At 36.9% G+C, this 17,946-nt stretch overlaps 2 protein-coding genes across 2 annotated transcripts; one reads left to right on the top strand and one right to left on the bottom strand.

The window, feature by feature from the left end:
• The first annotated feature begins 10,745 nt into the window (after positions 1–10,745).
• Positions 10,746–14,356, top strand: LOC122401746 (adenosine deaminase 2-like). Its single transcript, XM_043404084.1, has 4 exons — positions 10,746–11,057; positions 11,635–12,226; positions 12,581–12,901; positions 13,192–14,356. The coding sequence occupies exons 1-4, from the start codon at positions 10,847–10,849 to the stop codon at positions 13,577–13,579; spliced, it is 1,512 nt and encodes a 503-aa protein (XP_043260019.1). The 5' UTR covers positions 10,746–10,846; the 3' UTR covers positions 13,580–14,356.
• Positions 14,357–14,378: 22 nt separating this feature from the next.
• On the bottom strand, positions 14,379–17,656 carry LOC122401747 (G-protein coupled receptor dmsr-1-like). Its single transcript, XM_043404085.1, has 4 exons — positions 17,333–17,656; positions 16,556–16,796; positions 15,534–15,923; positions 14,379–14,590 (listed from the first exon to the last, which is right to left on the bottom strand). Exons 1-4 carry the CDS (start codon positions 17,654–17,656, stop codon positions 14,385–14,387), a joined length of 1,161 nt encoding a protein of 386 aa, XP_043260020.1. The 3' UTR covers positions 14,379–14,384.
• Between the last annotated feature and the right edge of the window lie 290 nt (positions 17,657–17,946).

Below are 17,946 nucleotides of genomic sequence, written 5' to 3'. Positions count from 1 at the left end.
CACAGGTGTCACATGTTTCATTCAATCAAACAGAGGTGATCGAGCAAAACTCTCCGGTCCTTTCGGTCGAGACATAATCTCGGAAAGCGAGAACCAGAGAACGAGCGGACGAAAGAAAGTGAACTACTCATATATGTATATGTACTCATTACATATTCATTTTAAAATTAGTGTCAAATTAAAAATGAATCTACTATGACATTTGTCATCTTAAAAATCGCGGTGTGCAAGAAGATTATAATTTTAAGCAAAAGATACTAACTACACTTGCCAAAGAAAGTACGTATACAACCAGTCGAAGCTTAACCCCTTGCCTTATGATTTAATTTCCAACTGTGCGTGCCAAAAGCGTCACCAAGGTTTGGCCCAGTAGACTTATCACGTATCTGAGACGTCATTGTAAGCTAAGGGATGAAGGTAAATCAAAACTAATATTTATATTAGTGAGATATGGTAAAAAATTTAATAAACACTTAAAAATGATCTATCACCTAGCTAAAGGGAATTGAACAGAGTATATTAGCAAAATGTTACAAGAATTTAAGCTGAAACGTAAAAATATAAATCTTATATTAATCAGTGTCATCGAAACAAATATGGTATATGCATCGACACAATATTATACATATCAAAACGAACATTTGTAATTGTAATGAAAGAAACTTGGATCGAGACACCAAATTGAATCAACACCAAACAATCAAACGAAATGAAAAAATCAAACAAAGTACCTCCGTAGAAAAACTATTTACTGTATTAGTATTGATGGACAGACAGTTGTAACGTGTGCGTAAATACATGCGAGTTTACTATGAGGAAGGGATTAAAATTAATTTCTAAATCTGTTGGTAATGTTGCGAGTGACACGGAAATGGTAATGGGGCTCTAGAGCCCCAGAAAAATGGAAAAAATACATTGGGTGAAAGGTCTACTCGTATACCTCGTCTGTGATGCAACGATCCTAATGATGAAAATCTAAGCCCTAGTTCCTAATTCCACTTCAGTATCTATTTCCTTCATTTAATTCTTTACCCTGAATCATGCAATTCTTCTCGTTCTTATCTCACTCTCCAATCTTATTCATCTTTGTCAGGTAACATAGCGATGCATGGTACAGAAGATACCTGACGAACAAACTACGTTAATAACAAACTATACGAGAAATATCATCGCAGCCAATTTTCTGATATTATTTGTTACGTAAGTAACAATTGCATTATACTGCTACTGGCAGTACAGTTAATAATTACTTAGGAAATAATATCGATTGCTTAGTTCTCGCTATATGGAATTTACGACGTTGCAGAATTTGCACGTAAAGATAATGTATGTATATTCGTTATAGAATATATTAGAGATATATTTCATAGAAATGGTACCAGAAAATATCCAAGTCGTTCCAGTCTTTTACAAATATCAAGTTACCCCAGTTGCAACTGTTCAACTGGTATAGAAATGGTACCAGGAAATATCCAAGTTATTCCAGTCTTTTCACAAATATCAAGTTACCCCAGTTGCAACTGTTCGTTCGATGAAATGCTTAACTAAGATATCTAGAGAAATGATTATAGGTGTATCTATTTTATTCTGTATCTAATGCGTTATCGATTCAGAATGGAATAAGACTGCAGCGCTATCAACTATGAGAATCAAAACTAAGTGAAGGAGCTCTAGTGAAGGAGCTCTATATTTATGGTAACCTATGCGAGGCGGATCGCAGCCAATTTGCTAATATTATTTAATTTTTAATTAATGATTGTATTACCCAGCTCGAGTGATACGATTTTTAATTAAACGCTAAATAATATTACCCAGGTCTCACCACGTGGAGGTTGCCGCGAATGGAGACCCGCCCTAACCGAATCCCATCCACCCTCCATTAATAAAAATTTTTTGTGACCAACGATCATAGATCGCTTGGTCGAAGAAACGAGAAACCAAAGTGCAACCAACGAAGAAAGCAACCAATGAAAGGTGCAACCAACGAAGGAAGCAACCAACGAAGAAAGCAACCAATGAAAGGTGCAACCAACGATGGAGCAGAGTTTTCAAACGAATTTGCCGGATAAAAGCTCACCAAAAACGAGACACACAATCAATAAAATATACATATATCAAATGTATATTTAAAACGAGATTCACATACAATCAGAATTAGCCTTCCTAACAAAATGACTAAAGCAGACAACCAAACAGACTGCGAAGTGGTCAAATTCATTCACATGTTACCTATTTGATTAGTTAACAAAATAGATGAAAATAGATGAAAATATGATGTTCCCTATTGTTTTTGCTTGAAACATACTGATACAGCCTTGCCTAACTATAAATCTACATTCATTTACATCCTATCTATCTAATAAGCTAACAAAATACATTAAAATATTAAAACTTTGTTGTCTCTGCCATTTATCCCACGATGATTTCCTGAAACACAAACAAAGCAGTATGAAACAAAATTGTAACAATTCTTAATTCTTACTTCCGTAAACCTAGAACTTCCATAGGAATATGCTCTGTAACAGAAACTTGTTTAATAGATTAGTAAAAGAACAAACAAAAATTTGATACCTGAAAAAAGACATTTCAACGTTAACAATAAACCTATAATACAAGTACCGTATATGTATTATCAAATTGTAGTAAGGATAAAAAAAAGAATTTAGGAGGAATTTAGGAATTTAGTTAAGATTGAACAAGAATGGATAAGTAAATTTTCATTTATACATTATTCATTGAAAATACCTCGACGTAATTCGAAAATATTCTTGATCATTTAAATTAGAATACCTATATTCTCCTGCATTTAAATCGAAATTATTTTCATAAAAAATGATCTACTAACGAGCATTAATACCGACTCTATCAATATAAACCATCGAATTGCATTTGTATACCTTCTTATTACAAGCGTTTTACTTATCATTTAATTAGAAACAAAGATCGCGAGCAAACTATAATCTTAGATAGAATTCAGAACATTTATAAAAATATATAAGAAAAAAAAATACTATATCCCGTAACAACTCCGACAACAAAAAGCTATGAATTTATTATCATCATCATTACCCGCTAAATGAAATTTATAAATGCATCAAATATACTAAAATGATACAATCCATAAAAATTGTACAATTTAATTATAATTTATTTAAAACTAATCATATCTTATTTCAGATATGTGCATATTTTTTAACAGTATTTCCGTCGATAAACCCACAATTTATAATATGAGAAATATGATTAAAAAAATAATATTATCGTCCACTCGTAATATGTTCTAGACGAACCGTGAGCGGACCATTTTTCATATCGCAACGCTACTTTAATAAATATAAATTGAAAGATCTCCCGAGAGCAGCCACGTAGGGCGCTTAGTTACACGTAACTCTAATTTACTAATTAAAAAATTCTCAAAAACAATCGCGGGATGCTTCAATATTAGTAAAAATAAAAGATCTCCCGAGAGCAGCCACCTACGGGCGCTTAGTTGTTCGCAACTCTAATAAAATTAGGTGCATCCGTGTTAAATAATACGCAACGCTAACTATAGTGATGCAGCGCGGTATCAGGCTGTAAAGAATCACATCTCGTGATTCCTGGATCCTACTCTGAAAAGCAATCGCGAAAAATGCAATCGTTCGCAACTCTAAAAGCAATCGCGATCAAAGAGAGTTCATATTAGAAAATTTTGCAACGCGATTAATATCAATCTTTCGCTACGCTACTGCAAACCGTGATTAGCTTTTGCACGCGACTCTACCCTGGAAAAGCAAACGCGAAAAATTCGCAATTTTGCATGTTCGCAACTCTAACTGAAAGCTAATGCAATTTACTTGCAACAATATCTAGAACAACGCGAATTTCTATTTACGCAACGCTAATTGCAAACCGGTATCGATTCTTATTCGCGACACTGCTCTGAAAGAAAACGTAAAAAGTATTCATCATTCGCAACTCTAACGTTAATTATAAACGCGATTAAATGTGCATGTTTCGCAACACTAATAAAATCGCGTATCGTACAATACGCAACGCTAATTTTTCTAATCCAGTGCAGCAGGTTCCAATGTGTGCGTTGGGCATTTTGTACATGTCACGACTCTAATAAAAACAAGCGCGATTGGTCAACATCGCAACACTAATACAAAACGCCTAAAACATAATCGCGATTCATTCGTGCTATTTGCAACGCGATTAATATGTCGCAACTCTAATGCAAACCGTGATCGATTCTCATTCGCGACACTGCTCTGAAATAAATCGCGAAAAATTCTCATGGCACGCAACTCTAAATGGAACTGCAAAATAGAACTTGCAGAATTCTCGAGGCAAACAACGCGATTATCGTTCATGTTTCGCAACGCTAATAGCAAACCGTCTTTCTTGTTCGCGACACTAACTTGTAAAGCAAACGCGAAATATGATCGCAACTCTAAATCTAATCACCGTGAAGTTTGAAATAGTAGCAACGCGATCGTTCGTGATTCGCAACGCTAATGCAAACCGCGGTATGCCCAACGCTGGATCTGTAAAACTACAAATACTACAACTACGGGCAAGTGCAGTGACAAAAGTAGTAGAGAATGGCGCTTCATCGTCATCCAAAGATGAGGATGAAGCGCCATTTGTTGCTGCCCATTCTTGCGACAATTTGTCAGGGCCTCTTCGACTCCATCGAGTCTCTTCTTTCTTCGGCGGTCCTGCCGATGCCTGAAACTTACGTAAGACTGGGCTCGAGATTTTGTGCAATACGTAGTCTCCCAACAATGCACGAATTGTTGAAAGAGCGTACGTGGTGAATCTCGAGGGGACGAGCGTTTCGAAGGGGGCCTAGCCACGACCGCGATCGCGAAGAGCGACTTTAAGAGCCGAAAGTAACACCAAAACAAACGGTACAAACCGTTTGGAATGGCTAACTTTTCAACTCTCGAAATCGAACTACAGGTACAGGAACTGTGAAAGTCCTGCCCTGACCCTACCTACTTAGATCTAGCGCAGACACACCAGAGAGTAAACTACCTACCTACCTAACGCTATATTTAAACAATTTCAAAATGCATTCTCTCAAACACACGCTCCACGGTTCTCATACAAAATGTTCAGGCGCGGCCTAAACTAGGGAGGAAACCCCGGGGTTCCTCCGACACCCGAACATTGCAACATTCACACTCTAAGATACGTACCAGACCCTGAAATCGACTGACAAAGGCTAGTGATGTTTGCGTACTTACTATGTATTATATTACGTTATATTCGTGTAATAAAATCTTTGATAAAATACACTATTATATGAATACTATTATATGTATATTCTTAATGTAATTCATATATAACTATTCAATCTATTGTTCAATATAAAGAAGCTAATTTTCATTCATATTTCACAAAATAAGGAAAAAATATATAAAAATTGAAATAAAATTCTCTTTGCAAAGTATAATGAATTTTCAAACGACGCAATTTCACATCCTAACCACAAACACACACATGTGAGAATTACGTCGCGCACGATACACTAACCAATGTCAGTCGCATATGTGTATGATTATAAACTAAGTCATCGTGCCCATTGCCTTCACTCACCCAAGTAGCACCTGGGCCGCTTGAGTGAGATTAGGCAACGAACACGGAAAAATAGCCTGAAAATCCTGACTAGAAAAAATGATTAGAATTTAAATAACAATCTATAACGGGCTAAATTACTTTGAAATTCTGAGATAAAATATCTAAGCAAATTGATAAAAATATGTAACCCTCCGGCGATTCTGTCGTCAAAGCATATTTTTGAAATGTAAAAATAGTATATGTATGTTGCTTTGACTCTAGAATCTATCGGTCGCGAAATATCTTCTTGCACGTTAATCTAATGATATATTTTAATAAATAAAGAAAGACTTTGGGTATCTTCGATAAATTAAGAATAATTGAATCTGCTATGACATTTGTCATCTTAAAAATCACGGTGTGCAAGAAGATTCTAATTTTAAGTAAAAAAATCCTAAGATAAAATATTATACATGTGTTATTGGTCACGGGTATGATTCATACCCGCGGTCACTACACTTGCCAAATAAAGCACGTATACAACCAGCCACCCATGTCGATTCGGACCTTTCATCCTACGACATGGGGACCGGAGGAATAAAAATCGCATGCAACTCACCGATCGTTGACTACGATAGAGAATACCTGTACCACACGTTCAATCACCGACAAGGTCGTCTGCCTGGTCCTGTAGGAGTCATTGATTCGGACAGGAACTGTAAATGAGAAGAATACAATTATAATTTCTTGTTAACATTATAAAGAGTTTTAATTTCATCTAAAAATCTGAACATATTCTAAACTGAGCGATACTTACATTTCTCTCTCGTGGAGAATCGCTCGAAACTCCGCTTCAGTGATGCACTGATTCTAATACCGACAACGAGTGAATTTAATTGTCAAAAGAAAAATTCTAAAATATGTTAAAGACTAAAGTTAGTTAATTGACGCGCCCGAAAATCGATAACGGCGAATAATTGATTCTACAGTCGCGATTCATAAAGAAAAATGAGCCCCGATGCTCTGAAAGATATTTATATGTGCGCAATAAACACTGACTCTACTTTCGCGTGTCCCTAAAATCCGAACGATAATCTACAAGAAGCAGCTGTGCTTCGAAAAATACGCGAAACTCTAAACGACGCAAACACTGCGTTTACTGGCCGCATTGCGCTCGGCCTTGAAAAGTCCTGGAAGAAAAGGTGATAAGTGACAGAAGAAATAACAAATAAATACGTCCGTGGTTCCCTACTTGGTTTATCGACGGAAACACTGTTATCCTTTTAAAACTACAAACCCATCATGTAACGCAAGTGAAATATTTTCAACTATTTTCAATGTTGAAATATTATTCATAAATAGAATTCGAATTATTATCATAGCTTTTTATTATCGGAGTTGTAAATACGACACATTGATTGTACCGAATTGTAAACTATTAACCGAGTTTTATAAATATTCTGAAACTTTCCAAAATTAAAGTTTGTTACTAGCATACTCAAATTTCGCATTTACTACGTAATTCTGCGCTTATAGATAAAAAGGTGTACAAATTCAATGTAATAGTTTATAAAGACAGATTTGAGAACAAATAGGAAAAAGTTATATTAAATCTTTTTCCTTTCAATCGTAACACTGTCCCGTTACACAATTATACGTCGCACTTGTAAGAAGTTATATAAATAAGTAAAGTGGACTTACTACTTGTTGTCAGACAAGTAGTGGGTAGTTACCAATGGGTCAGCTGTAAGATAAAAAAATGTTCCTATTATAGCGAGAGCAGTAAGGCAGTTAATTAAAGCAAAATTGGAATCAGATGATAAAATAGAAGTAGAAAGAGGAATTTTAAACAATTCTCACCGTTGTTCATCACAGTCCAGCACTGGTCAGTAGTGGTCAGTAATGGTCAGTAATGGTCAGTAGTGGGCAGCACTGGTCAGTAGTGGTCACTTCTGGTCACTCCTGGTCACCAGTGGTCAGCCTGGTGCACTAATGGCCAGAGCTAGACCTCCAAATTCGTGAGACCCGATCCCCTTCGAAGTCCCAGTGGTACTGAAAGAGTATGTTAGCAATGACTCTTCATATACCTCTTCCTAAGGTGGAAGAGTGGGGAGACGCAAAGACAGAGTTGACAGTCACGGACAGTCTGGTCTACAGAAGAACTATTTCGGTTGGTCCTACCTCTTGGCCATTCCTGGACCTTTGATCTTGATGTCAGCCTCACTCTTGACCATCGATGACCATTACCTAGCCATTGACCACAAGCGAATAACTTACGACCTATTAAAACCACCACGAAATCGGAGATTAAAAAGCCTTCTTACAAGGATCCCCTTAAAATTTAATGCACGATCTTTTTAATATTTTGTTCCACTTTGAAGGAGTGTATCTCAAGAATAGGAAATAAAAGAATAAATGTTAATCGGACATCCCGGATAATCGGTACAATAAGACATACATATACGTAATTTAGAGTTATACTTATCACTGGATTCTGAATCCATGCTTATTCTAATACTATTAAGCATAATTTTATAATCGTAAAGAGCACCAAGAAATTATGCAAGAATGATAATTGACAGAAACTGTAATGAAGTCTAAAGGCCATATTTAATGATTTTATATTTCCAATGAAATTAATCGATTGATGTCCAATTCTAGATCGTACAGCTCTCATTCGGTTAAAAAACAATAAAATTTCTATAATTTTTGTAAAATCTCATTGCGTTAATTGTGTAACCTGTCGGTAATGTTGCGAGTGACACGAAAATGATAATGGGGCTCCAGAGCCTCAGAAAAATGGGGCGAAAAAATACATTGGATATAAGATCTACTCGTATACTTCGTCTCTCGGTATGTAATTACATATTACACTTACAAAGAGTAAAAATTCAATAAAGAAAGAAAAAACCATAAACAAATATACATACGTTAATTATGATCAGTTAAATCTTATCAATGATCCGTTTCGTTCGATTTGACAATCACTTTTTCAATATATCATGGCGACAATGACCGGTGGCGTCCTCGAAATGCAATCAGAAACTCTAATAGAAATAAAATACAAATTTTGATTAAATGCGCCAATATAAATATGCCTAGATCGCAATTAAATAACGATTGAACTTGAAATATGTTGTACGAAATTGTATATGATTATATTTAGAGAAATATGAGGAGAAATGACGATCAACGCCGGGTAGATATCGGCAAAAACGCGCGAAATCGATTAAACTTTATTCACGATTCTAATTCAATTCGTAATAGAAATGTATTAATAATAAACGAAAGTACCGTTGGAGAGTGGCAGAGAGTAATAGTGATTAAATGAGAAGCAATTAAATATCTATAGATAAAACGTACGTTATTCATGAAACTGCAAACACGTCCTAACACGCCAATTACCAAGTTACGAATGACGACACCGTCCCATTAGCGGCGACTTCGCGAATTAGACGGTAGGTGGGGAAAGGTCCAATGCCACTCTATGTTTCTGAGGTAGAGGTTAAGCCTCGAGTCTCGAATAATATTGTAAATACTTGCGCTCAAATGTTCCTCAGGTACAAATTACGGCTGCAAAATATTCCAAGCCAAAATGTAATTACCAAATAATTTGTTATCGCCACTAAAGTAAGGCAAAACACAATCGGTGCTGATTCGAACTTTTTGCTTTACGACGCAGTATAACCTGCTTCACCAGGCTTTCCTGTCGTTTCCTTCATTTTCTTTTAAAGTGTTTTCCGGAATTATCTCTCTTCTCGAAACTACGTCTGTCCTTCGTTCCTTATTACCGAAAACACGAGGTCAATGTCACAGACAAGGTATACGAGCAGACCTTTCATCCAATGTATTTTTTCGAACCATTTTTCTGGGGCTCTAGAGTCCCATTACCATTTTCGTGTCAATCGCAACGTTACCAACAGGTCACACAAATTAACACAAGAGGAAGTGAGACAGAAAATAAAGTTATAGAAACATTCCAAGCTACACGTTATATTTATTTTCGATTAGAAATTTTTTTCTCGAAAATACGTAGAATTTCTGAGGTATATGTGTTCGCCAAAAATGGCCCATTTATTTTTAATTCCCATAGCTAACTGCACTGCACTGCAGTCTCATTCCATTCTGAATCGATAACGTTGGATTTGACATCGAAATGGTATAGAGACTCATGTGCAATGTTCCTCGATCTTCCTTTTTCTTTGTAGGCAGCCTCCTGAATTTGAATTATCCCCTAAAGTATACGATATGGTAGAAGAATAGAATTAGAGATTCTTACTTCACGAATATAAAAATACACATGTATTTCATATACAAGTATTACAGTAAGTCTTATATGATATTACGTGAAATAATTGACGGGTACACATGTACACGTACGTGCCCAATGCACGTTCAAAACTATAATTTCTAAATAAAATAGTTATTATAACCACTTCTTATTTAACATTCCAAAAATCGATTAAAAATACCCTTAATTATTTAAGAGAGACTCGACTGTACCACAAAGTCTCAGATCAATATATCTTGTCGATATTGACATCTCGATTCAAAATTGAACTCAGAAAAAAAGCAGATTCTGCTCGGATTTGGTTCGATGTCGATCCTTATCATCCGTCTGTGGTGTTATTAGATTGAGTCGTAAGTAATTGCCGGTACAGGTAGTGGATCATAAACTGTTTAAAGAATTCCAAATGACCTGTAGTTTGTTTTCGCTGTCATGCTCACCTTGTTTTAGAAGGTTGAGCAGTTCAGAAATAGCAAACAGCAAGCTCAGATCAAGTATCAGTACAATTTTTCTTGTAAGTGAAATGGAGAAATCAAACCAGCGCATTCGTTACATAATGTTATGGCAGTTCCAATCTGGCACTAGCGCGACGGTTTTTTGTATCAGAAATTGATAAGCTACCAAACAAGTGGGAAAAGATTGTTTTAATAATGCATAATAGGTTTTAAACTAAGGTGTTGTGTAACTCCTTTAATAGAAAAATAAAGTTAATGCGTAAAAATGGCAATTACTTGTGACTCAACCCAATATTAATTTTGATCAGTATCGAATGACGATAGTTTAATCAACCTGTGTCATCCTTGGCCGCTTGTTTATCCGCGTTCAAGTCACTGCCGCAGGGACTTTTATTGTACTTGTTGAGTAATTGCTTGGGAGAAACTTTCAGGCCAGTACAGCGCGAACTATCGAAACGATCGGATCGCGATTGGACTCGTAAATCGCATCGCGACTTAGCCCCGTCGTGAAAAAAAAAAACGATAACATCGAGCGGCGTGTTTCAAATCGCCGACCATGAAGGAAATCATATTATTATTATTTTTGGTAATACTCGGCCAGGTGGCCATAAACGTTGCGATGCCGCGAATAAATTACTCGACGCTACGGAGACAAATACTGGAGTACGAGCAACGGATGTCGATAGGCGCTAATCTATCCTTGAACAACGTTGAAGCAGAAGCAAACAAGATCCTGATGAACGCGAAGAGGAAAGAACTCGACGCTGGTTCGTTTCTCGCAAATAGTTTGGTACTCTTTCGACCAATCGATCAATGCAGTAAAATCGAATCGCTCTTAAACGCGAAACCGGTTTGATACACGTGTTTATTACGCAGTCGTGACCTCACGAGTCGTTAGATTCAACGAAGACAATTAAAATTAAACAGTGTCTCAGAGATAACGCTTCACATTGATCGACGATATCTCGTCGTTAAACAAAGAGTTTTTTTTGTTCAACGTCGTTCAGGACTTTGCTCGGCCGATTGGAGCAAAGTTTCCTTTCGAGGTTTCATTGTTTCAAGCGACTTCTTTGGCAATGACACTCGAGCGTCTGGAAATCGTGCGAGGAATCCCTTACGAGGGAAGCCCCTAATCGGTCTACTCCTGCACAATGATAGATTGCATGTCCCTATTTGTACATTGTTAGGTGTAGTCGATCATTTTAGGGATATAAGGGATTAACGTAATGTACTTTGCACTATGTACGGTTCAAGTTTATCAAAAGAATCGTTTGAAAGAATTGAAACCTCGTTCACGGGGTTGTCGCTCCTTTTTCTGATCCGGATGTTTCCCGTTTTTCACAGCGTTCAAGAACCCGTCACAGTTCACCCCCGGTCGAAACTTCATATCAGCGAAGAACGACATCGACCGTTCGAAAGTATTCCAATTGCTTCGTCGTATGCCAAAGGGCGCAGTGCTCCACGCACACGACACCGCGATGGTCAGCTTCGACTACATGTACCACAACGTCACCTTCTTCGATGATCTGTACATCTGCGACAAGAAGGACAACATCCGGTTGCACTTTTTCCGGGAACCGGACAAAGACTGCGACTGGGAGCTGCTGAAGAAGGTGCGCGAGGACCCGTCGCGCGCGCCGCGCGTGAACGAAAGTATCAAAGAAGCATTAACGATGAGCAACAAAACCTCCAACAACAGTTACTCGGACATCGACACGGCATGGGGCAAATTCAATTCCATTTTCAAATTCGTGCAACCGCTGGTGACTTACAGGCCCGTTTGGGAGCACCATTTCCTCAAGGCTCTCGAGGAATTGTACCAGGACAACGTGATGTACCTGGAGCTGAGGACCACTTTACCAGAGTTGTACGATTTCAACGGCACCGTGTACGGACCGCGAGATGTGGTTGGTATCTACGAGAACCTCACCGAAAGGCTAGTATTTCCTGCTCTGCAATTTCTCTCTACAAGATAAATAAAATAAATATAATCAAAATCAACAGTTATAAACGCAAGCTTTATCAACAAGTAATTTAGCCTGTTGTAATTTGTACGATAAAAAAACATTGGAAGGACGTTATCGCTGAGTCGTAAGAATAATATTATTTTTCAATTAGACAGTAGCTTATCGGTACGATTAGATACAAAAAGATTTACCGACAATCGATTGATAATTAGAAAAAATACAAGAGCGGTACTTGGGTACAAATTGTATCGAAATTTTTACGTCTGTAGGAGAAAGATATCTGATTAGCTGTAGCGTATTAATTGTGTACCTATTATGTGCAGGTTCAAGAAAGGTCATCCAGACTTCGTCGGGGTTAAACTGATCTACGCGCCTCGACGATCCGTCGATAAGCAACGGATGAAAGATTACGTGAGGACGCTGAAGGAATTGCAACAATCGTATCCGAAATTTATAGCCGGATTCGATCTGGTCGGCCAGGAGGACAAAGGGAAGACTCTGAAATATTTTGCGGACGTATTGATGGAGGCGGAGTCAAATACAAAGTTTTTCTTTCACGCGGGGGAAACGAATTGGTACGGCAGGTCGACGGACGAGAACCTGGTCGATGCAATTTTGTTGAACACACGACGCATTGGCCACGGGTAAAACGAAACATTCTTGATTTAATTCTAACTGACTCTAAAACAATCATTTTCACACAAATAAGCAAGATATGTTTATTTATAACGTATAAAACAATGATAAGAAAATTTTCTACCTGTAATAACATTACAGTAACGCTTCGATAAAACGTAGGCGAATAGTAAGAGTCCAGAATATTTTATCTCTGATTTGTTCGAATATTCATGATCGATTAAGATCCTTTGAGAATGATTTGAAGTAATTCGAGTAAACATTGCATCTTTCCGATTTTCTAAATATCTTCCCACAGATACGCGTTGATCTATCATCCGTTCCTCATGGAAATGGCGAAGCGAATGGACATCGCCATAGAGGTAAATCCGATCTCCAATCAGGTGTTGAAGCTCGTCGATGATTTGAGAAATCATGCTGCGAGACGATTGTTCGCCGAGGGATATCCGGTTGTAGTTTCGAACGACGATCCTGGATTTTGGAACGCAAGGGCCCTCAGTTACGACTTTTACGAAACATTTATGGCACTCATGTCGGATCATTCCGATCTGAAAGGACTCAAGCAATTAGCCATGAATTCCCTCATTTACAGTAGCATGAATAATACCGAGAAGAATATGGCGATGACTCTTTGGGAGAACAAATGGGACAGCTTCGTGGAAGATGTAGCCCGTGATGGGCATTAGGATCACAGACCAGGAGACTGATTACTATAATATACATATATACATCCAAGGGCAGTGTAGTTTAAAAACTTTATGCGCAAATAAGTAAAAAAATATTTTTTTCTACGACTCATTGAAGATATTTAATCATTTTAAATTATCCTCAACGATTCGTGTGACATTCTTCTGAGGCATTAAACATCGCGTAATGAAAATCATCGATGAATCAATAATTGAAACCGGTTACGTGTTTCATTTCATTCGATTCTTGAAAGCGTTTATAGATACAAGATTGTGTTTCTGCTCGCGAGAGATTGAAATCTGGGCGTGGTTGTCTATTTCTGTGGTCTTGGAAAAAGTGAATGAAACTACGCTAAAGGCCGTAGTACACAATAAAGCAAATTATTGTGCCCTTTCTAAAAAACAATTGACGACTTTACGACTACAACATGCATCAATTTCTACTTTTGATGGTACACTAAAAAATTTTTCCAGATTATGGGCAGAGATATCTGACAGTCATGTAACCACGATTTAAAATACATAGTCAGACATTTTCTTGATATACCTTGAGTTGTTTGTATTTACCTTTATTGTAAATAAATGGCATTATGTATTTATAAAATAATGAAAAAACGAAACAAAGTGTAATATCACTTCCCCCACCGCACAATTTAGACTCGTAGAAGGAAAGGAAGGAAATTGACGCTTACTTATGGTATCACGACAGATGCTTGATTTAAAAAAAAAATAACCATTATTACTAAAGTATATTATTTAAATTTAAATTCATCACAGAAAGAACAATTCACCATCTCCTTTCTAGCTACACCTGTGTCACTTGTGTCACCGTATTATTTGTACCCGTATTTCCATGGTGTTCTATAAAAATTTGTTTACCAGTGTTCCTCGGGATTTTCCAACTGCTGCAAAAAAGTTCGTTGAACGTTTTTCTGAACTGTCTGCTCATTGTGCAATAAAGAATGAAATTTATAGCAGAATTTACAAGGGTCAACATATCGATAACATCACCTGAAAATTAATAAATAATTATTACCATTTGCTCAGACTTCTTGCTCCAATATAATACCAGTTAATTGATTTTCTTTACAACTAACTATCTTCTTCTGTCGATAGATCCGACAGTATTCTCAAGTTCGAATTTATTTGCTAAGTAGAACGACGATTATCGGAAGCAATAAAGAAACGAAATATTTCCGATAATCGATCAATAGGGGGAAAAAATGAAACGATGCAACACTTGAACACTACCATATATCTTCGAAGGAAACTAAATTTTTCTAAAATTCGAACGCTATGAGGATAGATCAGAAGAACTTATCTCGTCTCTATCGACAATAGGCTGTTATAAAATCAACATTTTGAGTAATTATCGTTCCGATAATGGACCTTCTATTCTACTTTTAGATTTTTAATTTTCGTCCTTTTATCCGTGCAACGTACTTTTAGCCGTGATCCAATAATTTATAATAGCTGTTGTATCAAAGTAACGGTTACTCTCTTTATAAAAGCAGAAAATCAATTTCCACGTCAAAAATTTCATAACTTTAGACAATACACAATTTTTTCCTGTTACGAAAATTTATTTTAAATCAACCAGTGAGTCTAAACAATAGAAATTTGTTCACGATCGCATAATCGATTGAAAAATAATTGCTCGTAAGAAGATACCGATATACCTATTCGTTGCTTATTTAATCGCACATTAGGGTAATTATTTACATTAGTAACAATCACAATGATTTCAATGGATTTGAAGTATGTTAACATATATTCGTGTCCATACCTAAATGAAGCAAATATAAAAAAAGAAAAAAATAATTCAGAGAACCATAAGCGGATATTTCAATTATTTCCAATTTTATATGTTATTTCTTGTTTTCGTTCGATCGAACTTCCGACTAAAAATAACGTAAAAAGTTAGATGAGAATTTGATAGTTGTGCCATACTGACCCAACATGAGGTAACAAGTCCGAAAAAAACCTGGTCCTAGCAGTACACTTAGAAGTCCCAGAATTCCCTGCGGCAATTCTGTCAATAGAAAAAGAAGCAAAACCACGAGTAACATCATGGTAGTTCTATCAGTTTGCCTCTCTCTGTCCACTCTTCTCGAACTTTTACTTCTCTCCAAATTTTTTTCTTGAATATTTGTCAACTTCCGTCGTCTTCGTTTCGCTTCTAATAGCACTTGAACGAGTTTCAAACTGACGACAGTCAATACGAGGCAGGGAAAAAGTTTTATCACGATGCTGTAGATCCAAAAATTCAATTCTTTCAATATGTCGTGATTCTCCACAGTTTCCGTCAGTCGAACGAAGTAGAGCGTCGTGTTTCTTGTGTTACCTAACGACGGATCTAAAAACATGAAACAATTTATGATTTGATAGACTCGTAAAACTTATGAAAGTAACACATTTGGTTACGAATTGTCAGTTATCAATTTATCGACAATTAAAGCAATCGATGATGATTAGCATGCGAGAATGAAGTAAGCTTAGATTCATCGATTTCGACTTTGCCTTCTGACATGTCAACGTTGTGGAAAAACAGCTAACTACAGACGCTATATTCCGTGCCTGCGAATCTGTATGTGTAGCGAAGGATTTAATTCGATTTTAATTATACTACAAATATTGGTCAAGGAATTAAAACATTTGTAAACACTAGAGACCATGAGCAAACCGATCGATGTCTGACACAGCAAAGAAGGCTGAAAGTGCTCGTAGCAGTGGGTTTTGCGATAAAAGGGGAAACCCTACATGCTGCTAATATCACTGATTAGGTTTGAACAACAAAATTCTATACTCGAGACTGTATACACAATTGTTTAGCGGTAAGAGCGATCGATGATGCATCTATTAAATTCATTTTAAGTTTCGTGAACAATGCTCGTGAAAACAACAGCCTTTATTTAAGACCGAACCACTTGTAAAAGCATCGATACAATCGTAGAAAATAATATAAAGAATTCTCACCGAGCTGAGTGTCGTTTCGAATGCTCATCCCATGGGAATCTAGGATCTCCACGTGCGCTCTTACTTCCGTCGTAATGTACAACGGTACACAAAGCACGGGACAGAAAATGTACGCAATCAGAATCGCAAAAATAGTTCTTCTGTAACTGCACCACTCTCTGTTCTTCTGCGGTCTCGCTACCGCTACGTATCTCCACACAGCCAGTATCAACGTTAAACAGATCGAAATCGTGTGACATACCTGCGAAAATTAAGTTCAATCCTATGAATTTACTTCGAGCTCTTTTCGCTGCAAGTACTCGATCGAAGATTAAAATTTATCTCTCTGTTCTCTAATTCAAAATAAAACTCCTCTTGATTACTTTCAAATTGCACCGACGCGTTTCGGAATTTTACGAGCCGTATCGTACACAATACGCGTTTATAGAATCGCAAACTAAATCCACGTTTCGTTTGAACGAAGTTTGTCTTTAATTAAAGAAGACGACCGATCCGTTGCATCAAATTGATTGGTTTCCAAACATGTAGGTCAACCCTTATCAAACAAAATAAGGATACAACGACCAAGGCAGAATTCAATGATCCGCGAATAACAAAATCAGTTTGCGAGTCGGTACCGCGATTCTTTAATGATACACTAAATGAAAGCATCCTGATCATTGAAATTCATTATCTTCGTTTCGATCACGGTGGATACGAATGTTTCACCTTCTCCTTCATCCCTACCCTCGAATTCTAATAATTTTATTTCTGAGATAAGTAAAGATCGCCCGTTACCTGTGCGAAGTGCGAATGAAATAGCACGAAAAGTGCCCATCCATAAGTGAAGGTGTCTTGTCTTGATCGACGGTACAAGTAAAGATGAAAGGAATAAGGGATGTAATCGATCATTACAAGTAAATCAGCCAGGGCCAATCCCGTTAAAATTAAATTCGTCGGTGATCGCATTTCTCGTCGCGTTAGGACGAGAATATTCAGAACGTTTGCAACCGAACCAAAAATACAAACGAAAAGGGAGATCCACCCATGTAATTGAAAATAATTCGAATGGAAGGATGATAAATCGCAAACATAATGGCTCGAAGTTACGTTAACATCCATGACTCCTTTTAAACGCACTTCTCCTTTCGATTTTTAATAACGTACTTTGTCTGTCGGCCGAACAATTTTCAAAACGTTAATTGTCCGAATTTGATGTTCGATAATTTGCATCGACGTTCGATATATCCTCGACTCTTGATCGACGATTTTTCTCTTGACTATGAAAACATTTGAACCGTCCCCTTAGAATTCGTTTGAATAATAAATCAGTTTTTTACGAGGGAATCTATCTTCGATAAAAGTTCTCGTATCTCTGTTTCGCAGAATATGTTTAGCCTCGTTTATCATTA

Source organism: Colletes gigas, unplaced genomic scaffold (genome assembly GCF_013123115.1).
Source record: "Colletes gigas isolate AHSC1104 unplaced genomic scaffold, ASM1312311v1 Colletes_gigas_Sc00027, whole genome shotgun sequence".
NCBI classification, from domain to species: domain Eukaryota; kingdom Metazoa; phylum Arthropoda; class Insecta; order Hymenoptera; family Colletidae; genus Colletes; species Colletes gigas.
Note: the sequence above shows the minus strand (reverse complement) of the source record. Positions and strands in the feature narration are given on the sequence as shown.